At 45.7% G+C, this 18909-nt stretch overlaps 1 protein-coding gene across 2 annotated transcripts in view; it reads right to left on the reverse strand.

Annotated features, from left to right (window-relative positions):
• The window catches only part of MSRA (methionine sulfoxide reductase A), a 296741-nt gene that overhangs the window by 107968 nt on the left and 169864 nt on the right, over positions 1 to 18909 (reverse strand). For both annotated transcript variants that reach the window (XM_061625813.1, XM_061625814.1), the window contains exons 4-5: positions 18217 to 18321; positions 5067 to 5173 (exon numbers count right to left, since the gene is read on the reverse strand). In XM_061625813.1, the coding sequence (XP_061481797.1) occupies positions 5067 to 5173; positions 18217 to 18321 (212 nt within the window). The remainder of the gene's footprint in view (positions 1 to 5066; positions 5174 to 18216; positions 18322 to 18909) is intronic.

Consider the following 18909-nt stretch of genomic DNA (forward strand, 5'->3'; position numbering starts at 1 on the left):
ACAGCCAGGTGCCTGAGAGGGTGTGTATGTTAGAAGCAGAAGGGACTGATATGGGGTTTATTTAATAGTAATCTGTATTGGTGCAACACTTATATATGTAATATTGTGTATTTTTGTATCATTTGTTGTTTAAGCTTATTTTGTATTACTTTATATTTTGTAGCATTATAGGATGATAGTATGATTACTTCTGTATATTTTTGTCATTTCTATGGTTGTAAATCGCCTTGAGTGCAGTGATGTAGAAATGTGGTATACAAATTAAAAATGAAATGAAATTAAAAACTATGAAATGCTTTAAGAGAAATGGGAGTGCCACAGCATCTGATTGTCCTGATGCGTAACCTATACTCTGGACAAGAGGCTACTGTATGGACCAAATATGGGGAAACCGATTGGTTCCCAATCGGAAACAGTATGAGACAGAGGTGTATTTTATCCAGAGCTTGGAAAAGTTACTTTTTTGAACTACAACCCCCATCAGCCCCAGCCAGCATGGCCACTGGATTGGGCTGATGGGAGTTGTAGTTCAAAAAAGTAACTTTTCCAAGCTCTGATTTTATCACCCTATTTGTTTAATCTATATGCAGAACATATCATACAGAAAGCAGGACTGGACCAAGATGAAGGAGGTGTGAAAATTGGAGGGAGAAACTAGTAATGACTTGAAACGAATGCTGATGAAAGTTAAAGAGGAAAGCACAAAAGCAGGGCTACAGCTGAACATCAAGAAGACTAAAGTAAATGACAACAGAAGATTTCTGTAACTTTAAAGTTGACAATGAGGACACTGAATTTGTCAAGGATTATTAATACCTTGGCACAGTCATTAACCAAAATGGAGACAAAAGTCAAGAAAACAGAAGAAGGCTAGGACTGGGGAGGGCAGCTACGAGAGAACTAGAAAAGGTCCTCAAATGCAAAGATGTATCACTGAACACTAAAGTCAGGACCATTCAGACCATGGTATTCCTGATCTCTTTGTATGGATGTGAAAGTTGGACAGTGAAAAAAGCAGATGAGAGAAAAATCAACTCATTTGAAATGTGGTGTTGGAGGAGAGCTTTGCGCATACCACGGACTGCAAAAAAGACAAATAATTGGGTGTTAGAACAAATTAAACCAGAACTGTCACCAGAAGCTAAAATGATGAAACTGAGGTTATCATACTTTGGACACATCATGAGAAGACATGATTCACTAGAAAAGACCATAATGCTGGGAAAAACAGAAGGGAGTAGAAAAAGAGGAAGGCCAAACAAGAGATGGATTGATTCCATAAAGGAAGCCACAGACCTGAACTTACAAGATCTAAACAGGGTGGTCTACAACAGATGCTACTGGAGGTCGCTAATTCATAGGGTCACCATAAGTCGTAATCGACTTGAAGGCACATAACACACACACAAATACCTAAAATTGCAATCCTATATTCACTGAAGCGGGAGTAAGTCCCTTTGATCCCGATAAGGCTTGCTTCTGAGTAGACACTACACATTACCTAAATTATATGTTGTCCCAAGAACAGATAAATGTATTTAATTTAAACGTGCTATGAACAATTCCAGTGACTGGATCTTCCAACAAACATATGTGCAGATAAGCAGGAAAAAATGGTACAGAAAAAAGGGGAAGTCTGGGCTAAAATGCAAGAAAATTAGCATGAGAGGAACAGCTGAGAGTAACATGGGGGGGGGAGGAATTGAACAAAGAGGTATACATGGATTAAGTAGTACAATGAACCACTCTGGAGATAAGGAGACACGGAGAACGAGGCTGGCGAGTAAGTTTGGAATAGCCTTGCCCTTTACATTCATCAAGTCTGACTGAAGGGAGTCAAATATGTGGGGAGAAGGTCAGGGGGGCAACTCTGTTGGGAATGCATCATCTTGGACCGCAAGCAGAGATCAACTCTGTTCAATGTGCTCTTGTGTGCAACATTTTGCTTTTTGCTTACGGTGTGCATCCAGTAAACAAAAAGCAAAACCGCACACACCCTTTCACATGGAAAGGTAGCATGTCAGGAGGGAGGAAAGGGGGACAGGGAAGGGAAGGAAGGCTGGAGACTGAGAGGCCCTTGCAGATGAGGCTGCGGTGCCTGAGTAGAGGGGCAGTGCTTGTGTGTTCTCACAGCCACATCTGACCTCCTCTCAGTCAGTCACAGGCCGGTACTTCTCCACCCAAGCTGGCAGCCCGAAACCGACAAGACAGTGACAGGAGAGCCAGCTCCAGGTTGAGCACCGCACGGAGGTGCAGCTGACCTGGACCTCAGCTTGTGGGGGCTAAGCCGAGAGTCAAACCTGCCGGCTTGAAATGTGCAAGTTCACTACGCAAAATGCTTAACGCTTCATGGGACACAGCTGGCAATATGGGCCAAGCAAAACCTCAAATCTATAGGTATGGGACGGTACTGTCCCACTCCCCACCCCACCCCTTTCTTTTTCTTTTGTTTCATTCGGGAAATGTTTGGGAGGTGATGGCGGAGGAAGAGTTATGCCTTCAGCTTTGACCCCTTCTCCAGAATTGAGTTCAAATAGCAACACAATGAAATCGACAGAGTTAACTTAACCAGATGCAACCACAGTCCTCGAGGGGGGTGGGGAGAACTACAAACCCAAGTTTTAACACAGCCCACAGGGAAAGAAAAACCAGTATTGGGGGTGGGGGGCTGCAGGAGTCATTGAGGAGGGACCATAACTCACTTTGCAGGCAGAAGGTCCCAGATTCAATCCCTGGTGGATCTAGTAAATAGGGACATAGATAGCAAGTGATAGGAAAGCCTGCTCTCTGCCTGAAACTGTCAGTGGAGACAATACTGGGCTAGGGGGACAGACAGTCTGACCTGGCATACGGCAGCTTCCTTTGTGTCTAGCTACTAAAATATCGAATGGCGCATACCATGTCACACAGTTAAAGTTGCCCCACGCTGGCCTGGCTACTCAAGCCAGAACTAGAATTTAGAGAAGAAATGGGGAAATTGTAGCCTTGGGTCTCTCCTTCTCCCTGGATAACACTGAAGCAACGCAAAAGATGTCGTGTCATGTCCATTCGCCTGCATTCCCCCCCCCCTTCGCTTCATTGGCTGCCACTTGTGACAAGGGGGGAATCCACAGGAAGAGGGGTGTCACAGATCACGGATTTGTAATACTGATGCAGGGAGGGAGACGAAGCATCTCACAGACCCAGGCTATGGTCTGAAGGCACATGTGGCCAGCTCCCTGCTGAAGCTAAGCAGGGTCAGGTCTGGTCAGTGCCTGGATGGGAGACTGCCTGGGAACCATATGTAAGCCGCCTTGGGTTTCAACGGAGAAAAGAAAGGCGGGGTATAAATGCAATAAATAAATAAATATAATGACTAAAGCTAGGCGAAAAGGTAACACGAGCTCTCAGGATGGCACGGCTTCTGACAACCACACACCTTTGCAACTAGGCCCTAACGACATGTGCAAATGCCACCTAGGAAAGGCTAGTCTGCTTCTAGTCTTCGGAGACTAATCAGCTGGTCGGGTGCCGTGGCTTTGAAGGAGGCACTGTCCTAGCCCCAAGACAGTGCAGCTTCATGTGCCACGTAAATAGTCTGTGCTTGTTATTTCAAGATGGGTGCAAAGGTGGAGCGAATGTTACCAAGTCGTGCCTCTCTGCAAAAGACCCAATGCTCCATGAGGCTCCTGATGAGAATACAGAGCTCCATCCATGCTGAGGCTCCCTGACTCGCTTAAATATCAGATGCACAGCCAGAGCTTTGTCTGACAATGATGAGAACAAAGCAACCCTTACCGACAGAGAGCTTAAATGGTGCATAGAAGATGCTGGTACAGAGTGTATGTCAGGAGAAAGTTATTGCACATTTTAGCATTTCAGAGAGCAGCAAACTTACTAGTTGCCTGCCACTCTTGGGGACTTTACACCTTAAGAACAGCCTACAGGATCAGGCCAATGGCCCATCTAGCCCAACATCCTGTTCTCACAACAGTCAACCAGATGCCTATGGGAAACCTGGACGCAAGACCTGAGCACCACAGCGCCCTCCCAGCTGTGATTCACATCAGCCTTCCAAGATACCCCCAGACAAAAACTGTGGGGACAACCTCCTACTTGATTACAGGGATGAGAACTGAAATTCAGTGAAAGTATCTCCGTGTTGCGCAGCGTTCAGACTCTTTCTGGGATTCCTTGGATGCTTATTAGGGGTTCCTCAAGGAAATGGTAGAGTATTTGCCTTGCATGCAGAAGGTCCCAGGTTCAATCCCCAGCATCTCCAGGCAGGGCTGGGATGGTCTCCTGCTTGAAGCTCTGGAGAGCCGTTGCCAGTCGGTGTAGACAATACTGAGCCAGATGGACCAATGGTCTGACTCAAGCATGAGGCAGCTTCCTATGTTCCTAAAAGATAATGGCAGGCAAATTTCCCTGAAGGACTAGGATGCACTTGCAGATGACATGGACCAATGATAAAGCCTAAGAGGTCTGACCAGTGCCCTGTGCAAACCGGGGGACACTCCAGGATATGACTGAGAATTGGATGCAGGATTTCTCAGGAAATACGTAGACTCATTGGCAAGCAAACTGATAACCTAAGGTCATGAATATGAAAACCGCTGCCCGGTGCTCAGTTGGTTTTGCCCATAGCTGCCAAAAGTATTAAGAAAAAAGGGATAATGCCAGGAGATTGAAATACTTGAGAAGCAGAAACTGGAACTGTATACACCATGGCCATGCAAAGCCCAGATGTTGTCACAGAGAGAGATGGCAACAGCAACATGACGTTTGCAGGTCGGAGTGATAAATTCTCTCTTCTGTTAGGTATGATACCATGGGGAAAAGTATACCGAAGCCAAAATGATCTCTCATGTAAGTGCACGGAAGCTAAGAGCAAGGCAGGAAACCCAACAGGCAGTTAGTCTCTCCAAGGATCCTAGAAAACTAATTCTGGCTCCTTGAAGTCTGATAAACTTTGCAGCAATGTGCAGCTTGTTGGCTAAAAAATGGATGATGGCTTTTTTTACAAAGGATGGACACTTGTGGAAGGTCTAAAAGCCCCCTCACTTGTAAGGTGTGCTCAGCCTTACCTTTTGGTAATCTTCTTTGGATCTCAAAGCAGCTTCCATCTGTTCCGAGGAGAATGTGTAGATGGCAGAGCGGTACTGTGTGCCGACATCATTCCCTTGGCTCATCCCTAAGATTAAACAACAACCAAAAAACAAGAAGGGGTGGGTGGCTTAGTTATACATCTCAGAGCGTATAGATATAAACCAATCTAATTCTAGTGCTCTCCTTCTATACATTTAGAAAAACAAGCCCTGTGTGTATTGTGCACCCACAGTTGACATTTTTATCAAGTGCATTTCTCTTTCGCTTCAATAGACATGAAGTGGGGAAAACTAAACATATATTATGGTTTGGTGACATCACCAGCAGCCAAGTACAGCTGTAAGGCATTAAGAGAAATCAAGTGAGTGATTGCATTATGTGCCGTGGTTTAATTCATTGAAATCAAGAGGCTCCTAAGGTTTTTTGTGGGGGCTTTTTGCATCATAAAATCACTCAAAGTATCCAATTGTAAAAGGGTCTTTAAAATATCTCTCTAATGAATGGGGAGCGCTTATCTGAAGAGGTGGTTCTGCATCCTTGCAGGAGCTGGCAAGGTTTCCTTATAACCCTGATCTGTTTGAAAAAGAAAGAGGGCCCTGTTCCTCGCTCAGTGGCAATAGAAGGGGAGGGGGGAATGGGTTGAAGATTAAAAGAGGGCCACATTCCAGAATGAGATTGAGTGGAGGCATTGGTGCACCCGCCCAACTGATGGCATGTTGTGGGCTGGCATAGAAACATAACAATATAAGAAGCTGCGTTAGACGGAGTCAGGCCTTTGTCCATCTAGCTCAGTATTGTCTACACTGACTGGCAGTGGCTCTCCAGGGTTTCAGGCAGGGAGTCTCTTGCAAGCCTACCTGGAGATGCTGAGACCTTCTGAATGCAAGGCAGATGTTCTACCACTGAGCTACGCATACTGTCAGATAACGGCAAGGTGGAACGGCAACTGATAAAGGCAATTCTGGGAAGGTAAGAGCCAAATAGCAATTGGTCCCAGTCAACTCAACAGAGGACAGCCTTGTTGTCACCTCTCTGGAACAGGCAGGTAGGATGGCGGTTGATGGAAACATATGGGAAGTGAACATAGGAGCATGGGAACATGCAAAGCTGCCTTATACTACTGAACCAGGCCACTGGTCCATCTAACTCAGTACTGACTACACAAATGGGCAGCAGCTCTCCAGGGTTTTCAGACAGGGGACATTCCCAGCCCTGCCTGGAAATGCCAAGGGTCAAATGCTTCACTGCTGAGGAGCCAAAAGGCATGAAATAATGATAGAAGCAGTTATCATGAGAACGTACCTCACAAGTAGCGTAACAGGACAGACTTTGTGTCTCATACCCTAGCCATCCTGTGAACTGTTGCAGCTATGATGAGCTAAATGATTTCTGGGCTGTGCCACCACAGTGCTGTGTTGTCATAACAGTCTGGACCTCCTTATGGAATTTAACAATCTACCTTTCTGCAGTGCAAAAAAAAAAAAGGCAGGCCAGAGGCAGACTCTGCCACCATGTGAGGTAATGCAAGTAAGGTGAAATGCAGCCAATGACACCCCACGCTTTGGCACCTCTTGTTTCATGTAAGTGCACAATTTACTGTTGTTGTTTTATATAAATGCACCATTTATCTTCAAGAGAACATTGATGTGGTTTTAAAAAACTTTTTTTATTTTCAAAGAACCACCAATGTTTACTATCCACTCCCCCTGGTAACTATTAATTGCAGCAATCCACTAACCCAACAAGCAACAAACAAGGCAAAAAATTCAACAATACCATAGAATGACTGATCCTGATAATAATAATAATAATAGTTGCTTGCTGCTTGAAGGTCTCCAAGTGACTTACAACACATTAAAAACATAAATATTATTATATTTTATTTATTTAATTTATTTATTAGATTTATATCCCACCTTTTCTCCCAACATAAATACATAATGCCATAAAAGTAGAGCAACCAATCACCACAACAGCCACAGGGAACTGGACAACACACTAATAACAAAACAACATCATCACAGTCTATCAAATGCCCAGGAGAAAAGACAAGTCTTCACCTGGCACCGAAAATTTGTCAACAAAGATGCCTGGCAGACCTCGCTAGGGAGAGCATTGCCATCTCACTTAAAAAAAAAAAGGATAGACAGGTTATAAGCCAAAATCCTTGACAAATATAACAAAGCTGTGATCCTTAAAATACTGTATCACTAGGTGCTGAACTTTAGGAACCAAATGACCACCTACATTGAAAAGTCATATCTGTTTCCAAGATCAGACAAAACCGGACTTAAATGAACAACCTCCCTCCAGACATTTAAGTCCAGAGATATTGGGGGCTGCTGAAAAGATCCAGTTCCACTTCGTTCCACATACAGAAGAAATTTTGGGACTTTTTCCATTGATCTGAATGGATGGATGGGCCTATAAAGAGAGATGCTCCTTAAACTATATGCAGAAATCTGCTCATTTAAATAGTAAGCACCTGCCCTTTTGAATTGCAGCCAGTCCCTAAGAGGCCATTGTGCAGCTGCCCTAGAATTGGATGGCTATGAATTAATTTGTATAAACTAATAGAGCCAACTCTGCTATGGAAACCTGTTGCCGTGTCGGCCCTCAAGAAGAAATACAAAACAGTTAAAAATAATGGGCACCTTACTCAGCCAACATTAAGCAATTTCACACCCTACTGATTTTAATGGTCAGTTAAACATGGGCTTAACGCTCCTACTGAAACCAATAGCACTTAAAATGTGTTGACTTTGACTGGGTCAGGCCAGTTACAAAGAGGAGGGCACCTACTTTGATTGCAAGATATCTAGTTCAATCCCTGGCATCTCAAGATCGCTCTGGGAATGTTTCCTCTGCAGCCCTAGAGAGCCACTGCTAGCCAGTGTTGACAGTGCTGAGCTAGATGGAACAATGATCTGACTAGGAATGCCCCGTTTTCCCAAGAGCTATCCATCAGATAAGTTCTAAAGACAAAAAAAACAAACCACACCTCAAGCCACAGGAAAACAGGGCCATAAGGCAAAGGGTGTCTGCCAGCTTTTCTGCCAGAAGACTGGCCAGGGTGGCAGGGAGAAAGAGGCACACACAGACACAACCACACTTGCCTACATGCAACAGCTATGAAGTTATGGGGTAAGGCATATTTTTTGGGGGGGGAGGGTTGTTTAAATACATTTTGCTGTGATGTAAATTACAGCGGCCTTCATCCTGAGCGCACAAATAAGTTACTAAACCTCCAGAAAGATATCAAACAGGAGGGGTGAAGAGTATTATCTAGAAATGCCCCCAAATTCCACAGTAGCTGAAATTTGGCAGTTGAACTGAGGTTCCACCATGCTTCAGGTTTGATCAGGGGCTCACCAGAATGCAGACCACAATATGACATGCAACTGCCTGGGCCCCCTGTTCCAATGCAGTGCAATCGTGTTACCGAGTCAGGAAGCAAAGAAGGTCTTGTACACATCCAGCACAGCCTACGATAACTAAGAAGCCTTTAGTAGTCACAGAAATTTGCCGGATTTTGGTAGTCTACAGATCAAGCAGCAGCCAAAACGATTCTTGCAGTAGCATTTGCATCCAGATGAATAATTCAGGTCTGCTGGTGCCCATGCTGCATTCCAAAGTGGAATCATCAAGTCTAATTCATTTTTAGTGTAAAGTTGCATTACAGTGGCATTTTGAGAGACACACATATACCACTCCTAATCTACTCTCCCCCCCCCCCCCCGAGAGACAAGAACCTAATGGAACCATTTTCAGTTTCCCTCTATTCTCAAAGGATCGAAGTGGTAATAGAGACAGATTACGGTACTATGATCTGAAACACTCTTTGGCGTGGTGCAGTGAAACTGTAAAGGGCAGCTCATAGCTCTTCCTTTGGTTGTAAAAATGTATCTTTGATTTACAGAGTTTTCTGCTGCTGTCATTTGCCTTCTGATATATCAATCAACCATTTTCCTCTCCCCCCAATCAATACCTGCTGAGTTAAGACTAATAAAACTCCCTTCCTGCAGCTCATCATATGATTATTTAGCAGAAGTCATTTGTACCGTGTCAACCTGGCTCCATCCCATCACTCACTGTAACGATTCCCGTGAACAGAGCCTTAAGAGTTGCCAAGGGAATGTTCTGAAGAGAAGGTCATGGTATGTTAATGAGCTGGCATTAAGGCCATCCCACTTGTTTGGCAAATGGAGCATCAGCTCTAAGCCCGGAGGAGCAACTCAGCAGCTCAGGTACCCAACTGCAATTGTGTCTGGTGAAACTGTGGACCACAGAGAAGCCAGTGCCTCTGCGTTACCACTATGAGCTGCTTGTTTCAGGTTTCTCAATGGAGTCAGTTGGGGGGAAAGCAACGGGGGAAGGGACCCAATGACAGTCCTTTATGGTTTGTACTGTGAAGGTGCTGACCAGCCCAGAAGCCCAAAACGTATTCCGCACAGTAAGCACATTTTTTAGCCTCTCAGATTGGATGGTTTTTAATATGAGAGGTGACCTTGTTTCTGATGTTTAGATGTTGTTGTTGTTATGTGCCTTCAAGTGGATTACGACTTTTATTGTTGTTATGTGCCTCCAAGTCGACTCCGACTTATGGCGACTCTATGAATCAGTGACCTCCAAGAGCATCTGTAATGAGCCACCCTGTTCAGATCTTGTAAGTTCAGGTCTGTGGCTTCTTTGATGGAATCAATCCATCTCTTGTTTGGCCTTCCTCTTTTTCCACTCCCCTCTGTTTTTCCCAGCATTGTTGTCTTCTCTAGTGAATCATGTCTTCTCATTATGTGTCCAAAGTATGATAACCTCAGTTTCATCATTTAGCTTCTAGTGATAGTTCTGGTTTAATTTGTTCTAACACCCAATTATGGGTTTTTTTCACAGGCCATGGTATGTCAAAGCTCTCCTCCAACACCACATTTCAAATGAGTTGATTTTTCTCTTATCCGCTTGTTTCACTGTCCAACTTTCACATCCATACATAGAGATTGGGAATACCATGGTCTGAATGGTCCTGACTTTAGTGTTCAGTGATATATCTTTGCATTTGAGGACCTTTTCTAGCTCTCTCATAGCTTCCCTCCCCAGTCCTAGCCTTCTTCTGATTTCTTGACTATTGTCCCCATTTTGGTTCGTGACTGTGCCGAGGTATTGATAATCCTTGACAAGTTCAATGTCCTCATTGTCAGCTTTAAAGTTACAGAAATCTTCTGTTGTCATTACTTTAGTCTTCTTGACATTCAGTTGTAGTCCTGCTTTTGATATTTAGATAGGGCCTATCATTATTTATTTCTGTGGACTGCAGGAGGGCAGAGCTCAGCAATAAAGCATGTGCTTTACATGAAGAAAGCCCCAGGTTCAGTCCTCAGCATCTCAAGTTAAAGGGCCATGTAGCAGGTAATGGGGGGGTAATCTTCCTGGTGAGGCCTGAGGGAGCTGCTGCCACTTAAAGTTAGATCAGCCTTCTCCAACCTGGTGCCCGCATTCCAGATACTGTTGGGCAACAACTCCTTTCATCCCTGACCATTGGCCATGCTGGTTGGGGCTGATGGGAGCTGGAGTCCAAGACATCTGAAGGGCACCAGGTTGGGGAAGGTATAAGAGCATAAGAAGAGCCTGTTGGATCAGGCCAATGGCCCATCTAGTCCAGCATCCTGTTCTCACAGTAGCTGTTGTGCCCCAGGATGAAGGGGGGGGGGGTTTCAGGCACCAGTAGCTGACATTGAGGATTGGGACAATGAGCTGGCTCCTCAGAGCATGCAAGTTCCAGTCAATGACCCCTCAACTTCCCCCGCGCCTGGCCCCCCGCCAACATGCAACCAGAGCTGTCACAGACTGCCCCTTTGATGACTGGTCCTTTGGATGCACCTCCCTTGCCCGAGTCAGCATCTGAGGTGCCACCTCTTTCGCCTGCTGTTTTCCAGCCAGGCGCCTCGCAAGTTCCCACAGTTGAGCAAGCAGTTCGCTCAATGCCCTCGGAGGGGGAAGCTGAGAGCCAACCTTCTTCGCCGTGCACACGCCGATGGCAAAAGAGGGTCATTATGGAGGAGCCAGAGGATTCACGTGAAGATCATTCCTACTTAAGGGGGTGCAGGGCGGGGCTTTGGGGCTGAGTCAACGCTGTAGTGCTGCAGAGTCATGCTTAGTCAGAGTTAGTCAGGGAAATGTTCCTAGAAAGTGTAATTAGGTTAATGAGGCATACTGCTTTTGATGTGACAGCAACTTCAATAAAAGAGAAAAAATCACAGCTGCGTCAGAGTCTGGATCTCTCGACTTCGGGCAGGACAGTAGCCAACCAGATGCCCCAATGAGATGCCTGAAAGCAGGACCTGAGTGCAAAGAGTGCCCTCCCCTCCTGCGGTTTCTAGCAACTGGTATTCAGAAGCATACTGGCTCCGACAGTGGAAGCAGAACATGGACTTCATGGCTAGTAGCCACTCACCCTCCAAGGGTAGGAGGAGTCGGCAATACTGGGCTAGAGGGACCAAGTGGCTGACCAGGTTTAGAGCAGCTTGGGTATATATTGCTTTACCACTCTTATTGGGTTTATTTATATCGGGGGGGGACCTGTGGCTATCCAAATCCCATCACCCTAACCATTGGACATTCTGGCTGGGCCTGATGGGAGTTGGGAATCTAACAACATCTGGAGGGCCCTGATTTATACTCTAGCAACTCCATGAGGCAAGCTAGGCTAAATTGTGTTCATAGAACCATAGAACAGGAAGGGGCCTATAAGGCCATCAAGCCCCTGCTCAATGCAGGAATCCAACTTAAAGCATGGTTTGCTCAAGGTCACACTGGCTGCTACAAGGCTGAAAAGAAATTCAGATCTGGGCTTCATGAATGTGGGATTTATGATGGTCCCATTCACCACCCTAGGAAGCGCACTGCTGAGACAAGAGCTCCCTTATAGTTGTTGGAGGAGAGAAATTTTGAAACACAGTCATCTGAAAAAGCTGCTTCTAAAAAAAAAAAGCGAGGTTTAACCTCTTGTAGCTAATTAGACATGAAACCAAAGATTAAAAGCCTAGTAATAATCTGTGTACCATTTTGTGCTTGCATTTTAAGGCAGATTGAAAATCAAGACTGACCAAAGTAATGTGTTGCTCACAAACACCGCTGTGAAAAACGCATAAAGAATGAAGGGGATTATTCTGTCCATTTTCCCTCATCCTGGCCACCCAAAATAACATAAAAGGAAAGCCTGGTGATTCTAAAGACCTGCTGAATTTCTAAGAGGTGGTTGAGTATCACGATTCCTGCTGACCTGTGAAGCACACTTTTTTTGCACACAACTGTTCTCCAGGTTGCTAAAAAATTTAGGACTGCAGTCAGCCGCTTTTATTCCTGAATGAAAGGAATGCTCTGATTCAGGATGATCTTCCAGCCATGCAGAAGCCAAAGACTGCGAAATAGGGTGGCGGCCATTTAATCTCCTAGTCAGCTCCTCCCTCCAGGGAGGGCTTTAGCTCCAGCTGGAGACCACATCTTCTGCAGCTGCCAGAGGAGGAAAATGCTTCAGCCAGAAGGCTCCCTTGGACCTGTCCATGGTCCTATTCTTGCCTGCATTCTGCTTTGACTAGATTTCAACACTTCCTGTTTCAACTGCAAGCCTTAAGAACCTATGGAACTGGACAGGGCAGCCTTTGATCCTGATCAATGCTTGTTCGTTTAAAAGCAGTTCCAAATTGCTCAATGCTTTAAAATATCTAAGCGGTATACAAAAACACAACTATGAAAAACAAAACTGTATCATAAAACCAAGGATATAACCCAGTAAAACACTATTATAAAATAGTAATAATAAGATCAAACCTTAGGGGTCGGGGAAAGCCTGGGCAAAAAGATATGCCTGAAGCAACTGATGGATGATGCTTCACACACGGCAATGTTGGTGGTTCAGTTCAGTTGGCTGTGCCATGTTGGTTTGGATGACAGGGAAACTTTGCATTCAGCCAAGGACAGGAGGAGACGGATATTGCTAGCAGGAAGACAGGGCAGAGCCAGCTATGTTGGGAAGGCAACAGAATGAGGTCTGGGAATACGGGTGGGAAGAGGATCCAGAAGGAAGTGCAGCTAGGTCCCAGGGAGGCAGAGAGGTTGGAATAAGGGGAGAAGACCAAGCTGTTCTTGAAGGAGCAGGGATCTGAGGGAAAGGTGGGGGCAAGGGAACATAAGGGGCAATGTAAAGAGAGTTGGATGGGAGGAGACAGAGAGGCCATGAAAGAGGCATAGGGAAAACCTCACATAGGAGATAAAATGGGGAAGAGAGCTACTACTGGTAATTTACCAGCTAAACTCTTAGCTTCAGTTTCCTAGAAACAAATTAAAAAAAACTTTTTTGACAGGCTTTTATCATCACGCTTTCTCGCACTTCTGTGAATTAAATCAGAAAAACCAGTCTCTTGAAAGAAGAGTGCTGAAGCTTGAAAAATAAAGGGTGAACATACAAACTGTGGGGCATGGATACCTGGGATGATCAAGGTATTAATTCCTTGTGATCTGGCCTTATCAACAGAATCACACATGAAAGATTGTCTCACTTCTTATAAACCAGTCGATCACTGAGGATTGCAGGTGAGGGCCTCCTACAAGTACCATCTCATCAAGAGGTCTGTTCTCCACAAAATAAGAAATGGACCTTTAGCGTTGTGGCATCTTTTGGAATTCCCTCCTCTTAAATATTAGACAGGCACCATCTCTATTGTCTGTTCAGCGCTTATTGAAGACCTTCCTCTCTCACCAAGCCTTTTAAACAGAGACCTTTATCCTTGTCTGCATCTGTACTGGAATTGTTTTAAAGATGTTTTTAGTGTTTTATTGCTTGTTGCCCTCTGGGAGGAACGGCACGATATAAATGTAATAATAAATAAATAAACATGAGGCCACATTCATATCCATCTCCTGCAGCTGTTTGGGACATAACTGCCTGGAAACCATTTTCAGGCCAGGTACATCTCAGAGCTGCATATGAACCAATAAAGTCAACACAGTGATACGTTTGACAGAGTAGGAGCAAGAAATACCTCACCAGTTAATCAGAGAACCAAAATATAAAAGAAAATTTCCACTGTACAATCACTATGATTTATTTCAGCATCTAAATAGGAAAGCAGACCCGGTGAGTGGTCGTGCCCCATCCCATAGCTGAGAACTAAAATTGGAAAGGGAAATGGACTGCCTTCAAGTTGATCCCAACTTATGGCGACCCTATGACTAGGGGTTTCATGGTAAGCGGTACTCAGAGGGGGTCTGCCATTGCCTCCCTCTGAGGCTAGTCCTCCCCAGCTGGCTAGGGCCTGATCAGCTTGCCACAGCTGCACAAGCCAGCCCCTTCCTTGTCCGCAACTGCCAGCTGGGGGGCAACTGGGCTCCTTGGGACTCTGCAGCTTGCCCATGGCTGCACAGGTGGCAGGGCACGTAACCCCTGAGCCACTCCCTGTGGGGGTGAACTTTAGCTGGCCCTTGACACCCAGGAGACACGAGCGGGGATTTGAACTCACAGACTCTGGACTCTCAGCCAGGCTCTCCTCCCCACTGTGCTATACTAGCTAGCTGAGAACTCATTTAAGGCATTTAAAAAGGCAGAGTGCCGGCTTGGAGCCAGCAACTCTGTCACCACTGGGTGGTCTTCACATCCCTCCCTCCTCTCTGCCTGAAGGTTAGAGGGGAGTAGAGTGCCTTGGTGGACTTGGAAAGGTGGTAGAGCTGAGCCCAAGGGTAAAAGAATCGGGCACTAAGACCTCTTCCTCTAAAAGATTTGCAGGAGGCTCTGAGTCAGGCCACCTTAAGAAGTGTGGTCCTGCTGACCTGAATCGGCAGAACTGTCCAACATATCTGGGATTGGAAAGTTAATATTTTCCTTTGATGTATATCCTACTCTTCCTCCTGAAGGAGCCCACAGCAGCAATCTGATGCAGACTTACTATGGGAGTCAGTATTTTTGCCTCCCTGTGGTAAGCCACACTCTGGCTTACAACGATGTGTGAATCAGGCCACTGACTTTTGACCCCTGTACAAAACGGCTCCAATACTTTTCAAGGTTCCAGAGGACGTGTCCTTCCAAGAGAATGAATATCAGTCTAAGTTTATGTACAGATCCTGCCCCCTCCTCATTCTTAAAATGTTAAAATGAAATAGCAGGCTTATAGCATGATGTGTAATGGTGGTTTAGGCCTGCTTCCACATTTTATATGGGTACAGCTGTTCCTCCACTCCTCTAAGTAGACACATCTGCTCATTAGGAAAACAATGTAATTTCTGGTGTCTAATTCTAATTATTTGCAGATGATAGATTCCTTGTGCATCTACAAAAGGCTTAGGCTTTCCTACCCAGTGACAAACAAACAGGCTCTTTAGATGAAATGGGGTAGAGTAATAAAGATCTGATAGAAACTGAGAAAAATATGTGCACAGGAATGTGGCAGGTTGGTCTCTTAAGAAAAAAGAAAGGGGGATTCCCTAGGTCTTCTGTCTTGGGTGATTCAGCATTAGCAACCCAAATGAACTGGTTCTACAAGCTTCGCTCAGTTTACAACATAGCTTTGTTTTAACTCGTTACATCTGCTGATTAAGGGATTCAAATGTCCTTTTGAAAGCAGTCAAGGAGCTGGGAACCACCTATTCCTCCCCCCCCCCATCCATGGTGATGGGACAAGGGAAAGCCCATGGAAGTAGGAGAGGTGACAAGGATCAGAGCTCCATCCCATGCAGGATGGAAAATGCGGTGGGAGGCTCGCCAAAGGGCATGCAATGCCCCCCATGTATATTATTTATTATTATATATTATGTGAGAGCCAGTAGAGTAGTTGTTAGAGAGTTGGACTACAACTTGGAAGACCAGGGTTCGAATCCCCACACAGCCATGAAGCTCACTGGGTGACCTTGGGCCAGTCACTGCCTCTCAGCCTCAGGGGGAGGCAATGGTCAACCACCCCTGAATACCGTTTATCATGAAAACCCTATTCATAGAGTTGCCATAAATCAGAATCGACTTGAAGGCAGTCCATTTCCATTTTCATTATATATTATATTTCTTACTCAGCTTTTTCCCTAAAAGAAACTCAAAATGTCTTACAACATTGCAAGTGTTCATTGCAACTGACATGTTAACCCCAGAGGCAAGCTTAGGGTGTCTTCTCAAATGCAGGGCACCTGGGATGAAGGAGCAGCAGTCTGGAGGGAAACCAGCTCACTAGCCAACCAGTGACAAAGGGAAGGGCTGAACAAGGTTAAAAAGCAGCAATGGACAGGGCAAGAAGAGGAAAGTAGAGAATCTTGAGCATTCTGCTAAAAATACTCAGCTGGGTCTTGTTGAAGGGAGGAAGCACCCTCTCTCAACTAAACTTTTCCAACCTGCTGCGCTCCAGGTGTTCTGGGCTAAAACTCCCACCAGCCCCAGCCAATAAGCCGGGGAAGGCTGCTCTAACCACCTCTCTTATCTTCCCTATGGGGGGGAGAGGGCTTGCAACCAGGGAGCAAACGGAAGCCCCATTCCTTCTGAACTGGAGCAAAGAATGGGGAAGACAGTTAGCTTCAAGCCACGCTTGTGAGCTTCCTGGATGCTTGTGGCAGGCCACCGTTGGGAATAAGATGCCACTCTAGATAAATATTTGGTATACAGTAATACTTCGGTACAGCTGGTATAGCACAGTGGGGAGGAGAGCCTGGCTGAGAGTCCGGAGTCTGAATTCAAATCCCCACTCATGTCTCCTGGATGTCAAGGGCCACCCCTACAGGGAGTGTCTCAGGGGTTATGTGCCCTGCCACCTGTGCAGCCGTGGGCAAGCGGCATAGTCCCAAGGAGCCCAGTTGCCCCCCAGCTGGCAGTTGTGGACAAGGAAGAGGCTGGCTTGTGCAGCTGTGGCAAGCTGAGCAGGCCCTAGCCAGCTGGGGAGGACTAGCCTCAGAGGGAGGCAATGGTGAACCCCCTCTGAACACCGCTTACCATGAACATCCTATTAGTAGGGTTGCCATAAGTCGGGATTGACCTGAAGGCAGTCCATTTACATTTTATCCAAACTATGTCCCATTCAGCTTTGTCCCATCACATTCAAATGTTCTTATGTTCTCAGAGAGCCAGTGTGGTGTAGTGCTTAAGGTGTTGGACTACGACCTGGGAGACCAGGGTTCGAATCCCCACACAGCCATGAAGCTCACTGAGTGACCTTGGGCCAGTCCCTGCCTCTCAGCCTCAGAGGAAAGCAATGGTAAAACCGCCTCTGAATACCGCTTACCATGAAAACCCTATTCATAGGGTTGCCATAAGTCGGGATTGACTTGAAGGCAGTCCATTTCTATTTTCAATACTTCAGTTAACAAATCCTTTTGAATGGGTGGAAGTTGTCAGGGATCCATCCACTCCTCACCTTGCTTTTGTGAGGCAGAGTCACGCCCATGGTCTCAACTCTGGAACCAAGGGACTCCTCTCTCGAGTGAGATTTCAGAGCTTGCTATCACCAAACAATCTCTCGGCTGAAACTGCCCCATTTCTTTCTTTTGTTTCCATCAGGCACACATTATTTTCAGCCTGCAGACACTTCCTGGAAGGATCTATTAAACCCAAAAGTCTGGCTAAAAGTCTGATGTGCTGCTACTAGTGGCCTCCAAGCCCGACACCTTAAGACCTCTCGCTCATTTTTCTCTAATCATAAAAGATACCTGTAGTAATTCTGAAAAGATGAAAAACACACCAGACTCCCAGAGGATAAAGGCTCCATGCCAGAGTGAGATTATCAACTGTGAAGCGGTGGAGAAAGAGGCCTTTAATTTGAAAGACAAAAGATTGCATTAAGGAAGAACTGGTAGTAATCAAAGGTGAAAGGGTTTTCTATTGTCTTGTTCGTTCTCTCTCTCTCTCTCTCTCTCTCTCTCTCTCTCTCTCTCTCTCTCTCTCTCTCTGGGAATGTTCATTGAACAGACATCTGTGGGGGGTGGGGGAAAGGCCGCCTTGTGAGCTTCCAGTTCCTCATTCTTCCCCACCCCATCAATAAACGCCTGCAATCATACTCTCGAGCTGTGGTGCGATTTCAAGGTTCATCTCTTCCAAGCAGCTCAAACACTAATTATCCCAGCTGTAATTAGTAAGATAATTAAATACTGGCTCGCTCATCACTCTACCTTGTGTTGGGTCATGATTCTCCCAGAAGACCTTGAGCAGTTTCTCAAAGCTGATGGTTTCTGGCTGAAATACCACTCGCACCGCTTCGGTATGGCCAGTTCTCCCTGCAGTGAAAGGAAAAAAGAAGCCAGACCATTAATCACAAAAGGCTGCCCCAAAGAACGGACATCTGCCTCGCTGATAAATTGAAATGGCAATAGAAATGTGTGGAGAGCGTAGGGGGCTTTGAATTTGCTTACAATTTCATTCCATGCCACTTTTTCAGATGGTTTGAGGGGATCATTCGCAGTGCAATACGATGGATTCCTCTGGCAAAGGCCTAGCAACATGTCCAAGTCTGGCTGTAGCAGGCCCAATGCTGGAGGCAAAAAGAGAACTATGCCAGGACCTCTGGTCACTTCCACACTGCATGGTGTGGGGAACACACGAGGGCAGGGCTGAAGCTGCTTCAGGCTCACTTTCACTAGTGTCAAAAATTACCTCCCATTTTCAGATTTCCCCCCTGGCACCCATTGCAAACAAAACTTGTACTGTTTTAATGCTCTGTTTCTCCATGGCTGCTGCTTCTTGTTACCAATTTCCATTTTCTTGCTTGCCCTCACTGTCCTCAGACTAGCTGCTCTCACTGCTCTTCATCATAAAATGGCTCTGGCAACACATGTAATTTGATTCATGACATCGTATTGCCACTC

This window comes from Rhineura floridana, chromosome 4 (genome assembly GCF_030035675.1).
Source record: "Rhineura floridana isolate rRhiFlo1 chromosome 4, rRhiFlo1.hap2, whole genome shotgun sequence".
NCBI lineage: Eukaryota > Metazoa > Chordata > Lepidosauria > Squamata > Rhineuridae > Rhineura > Rhineura floridana.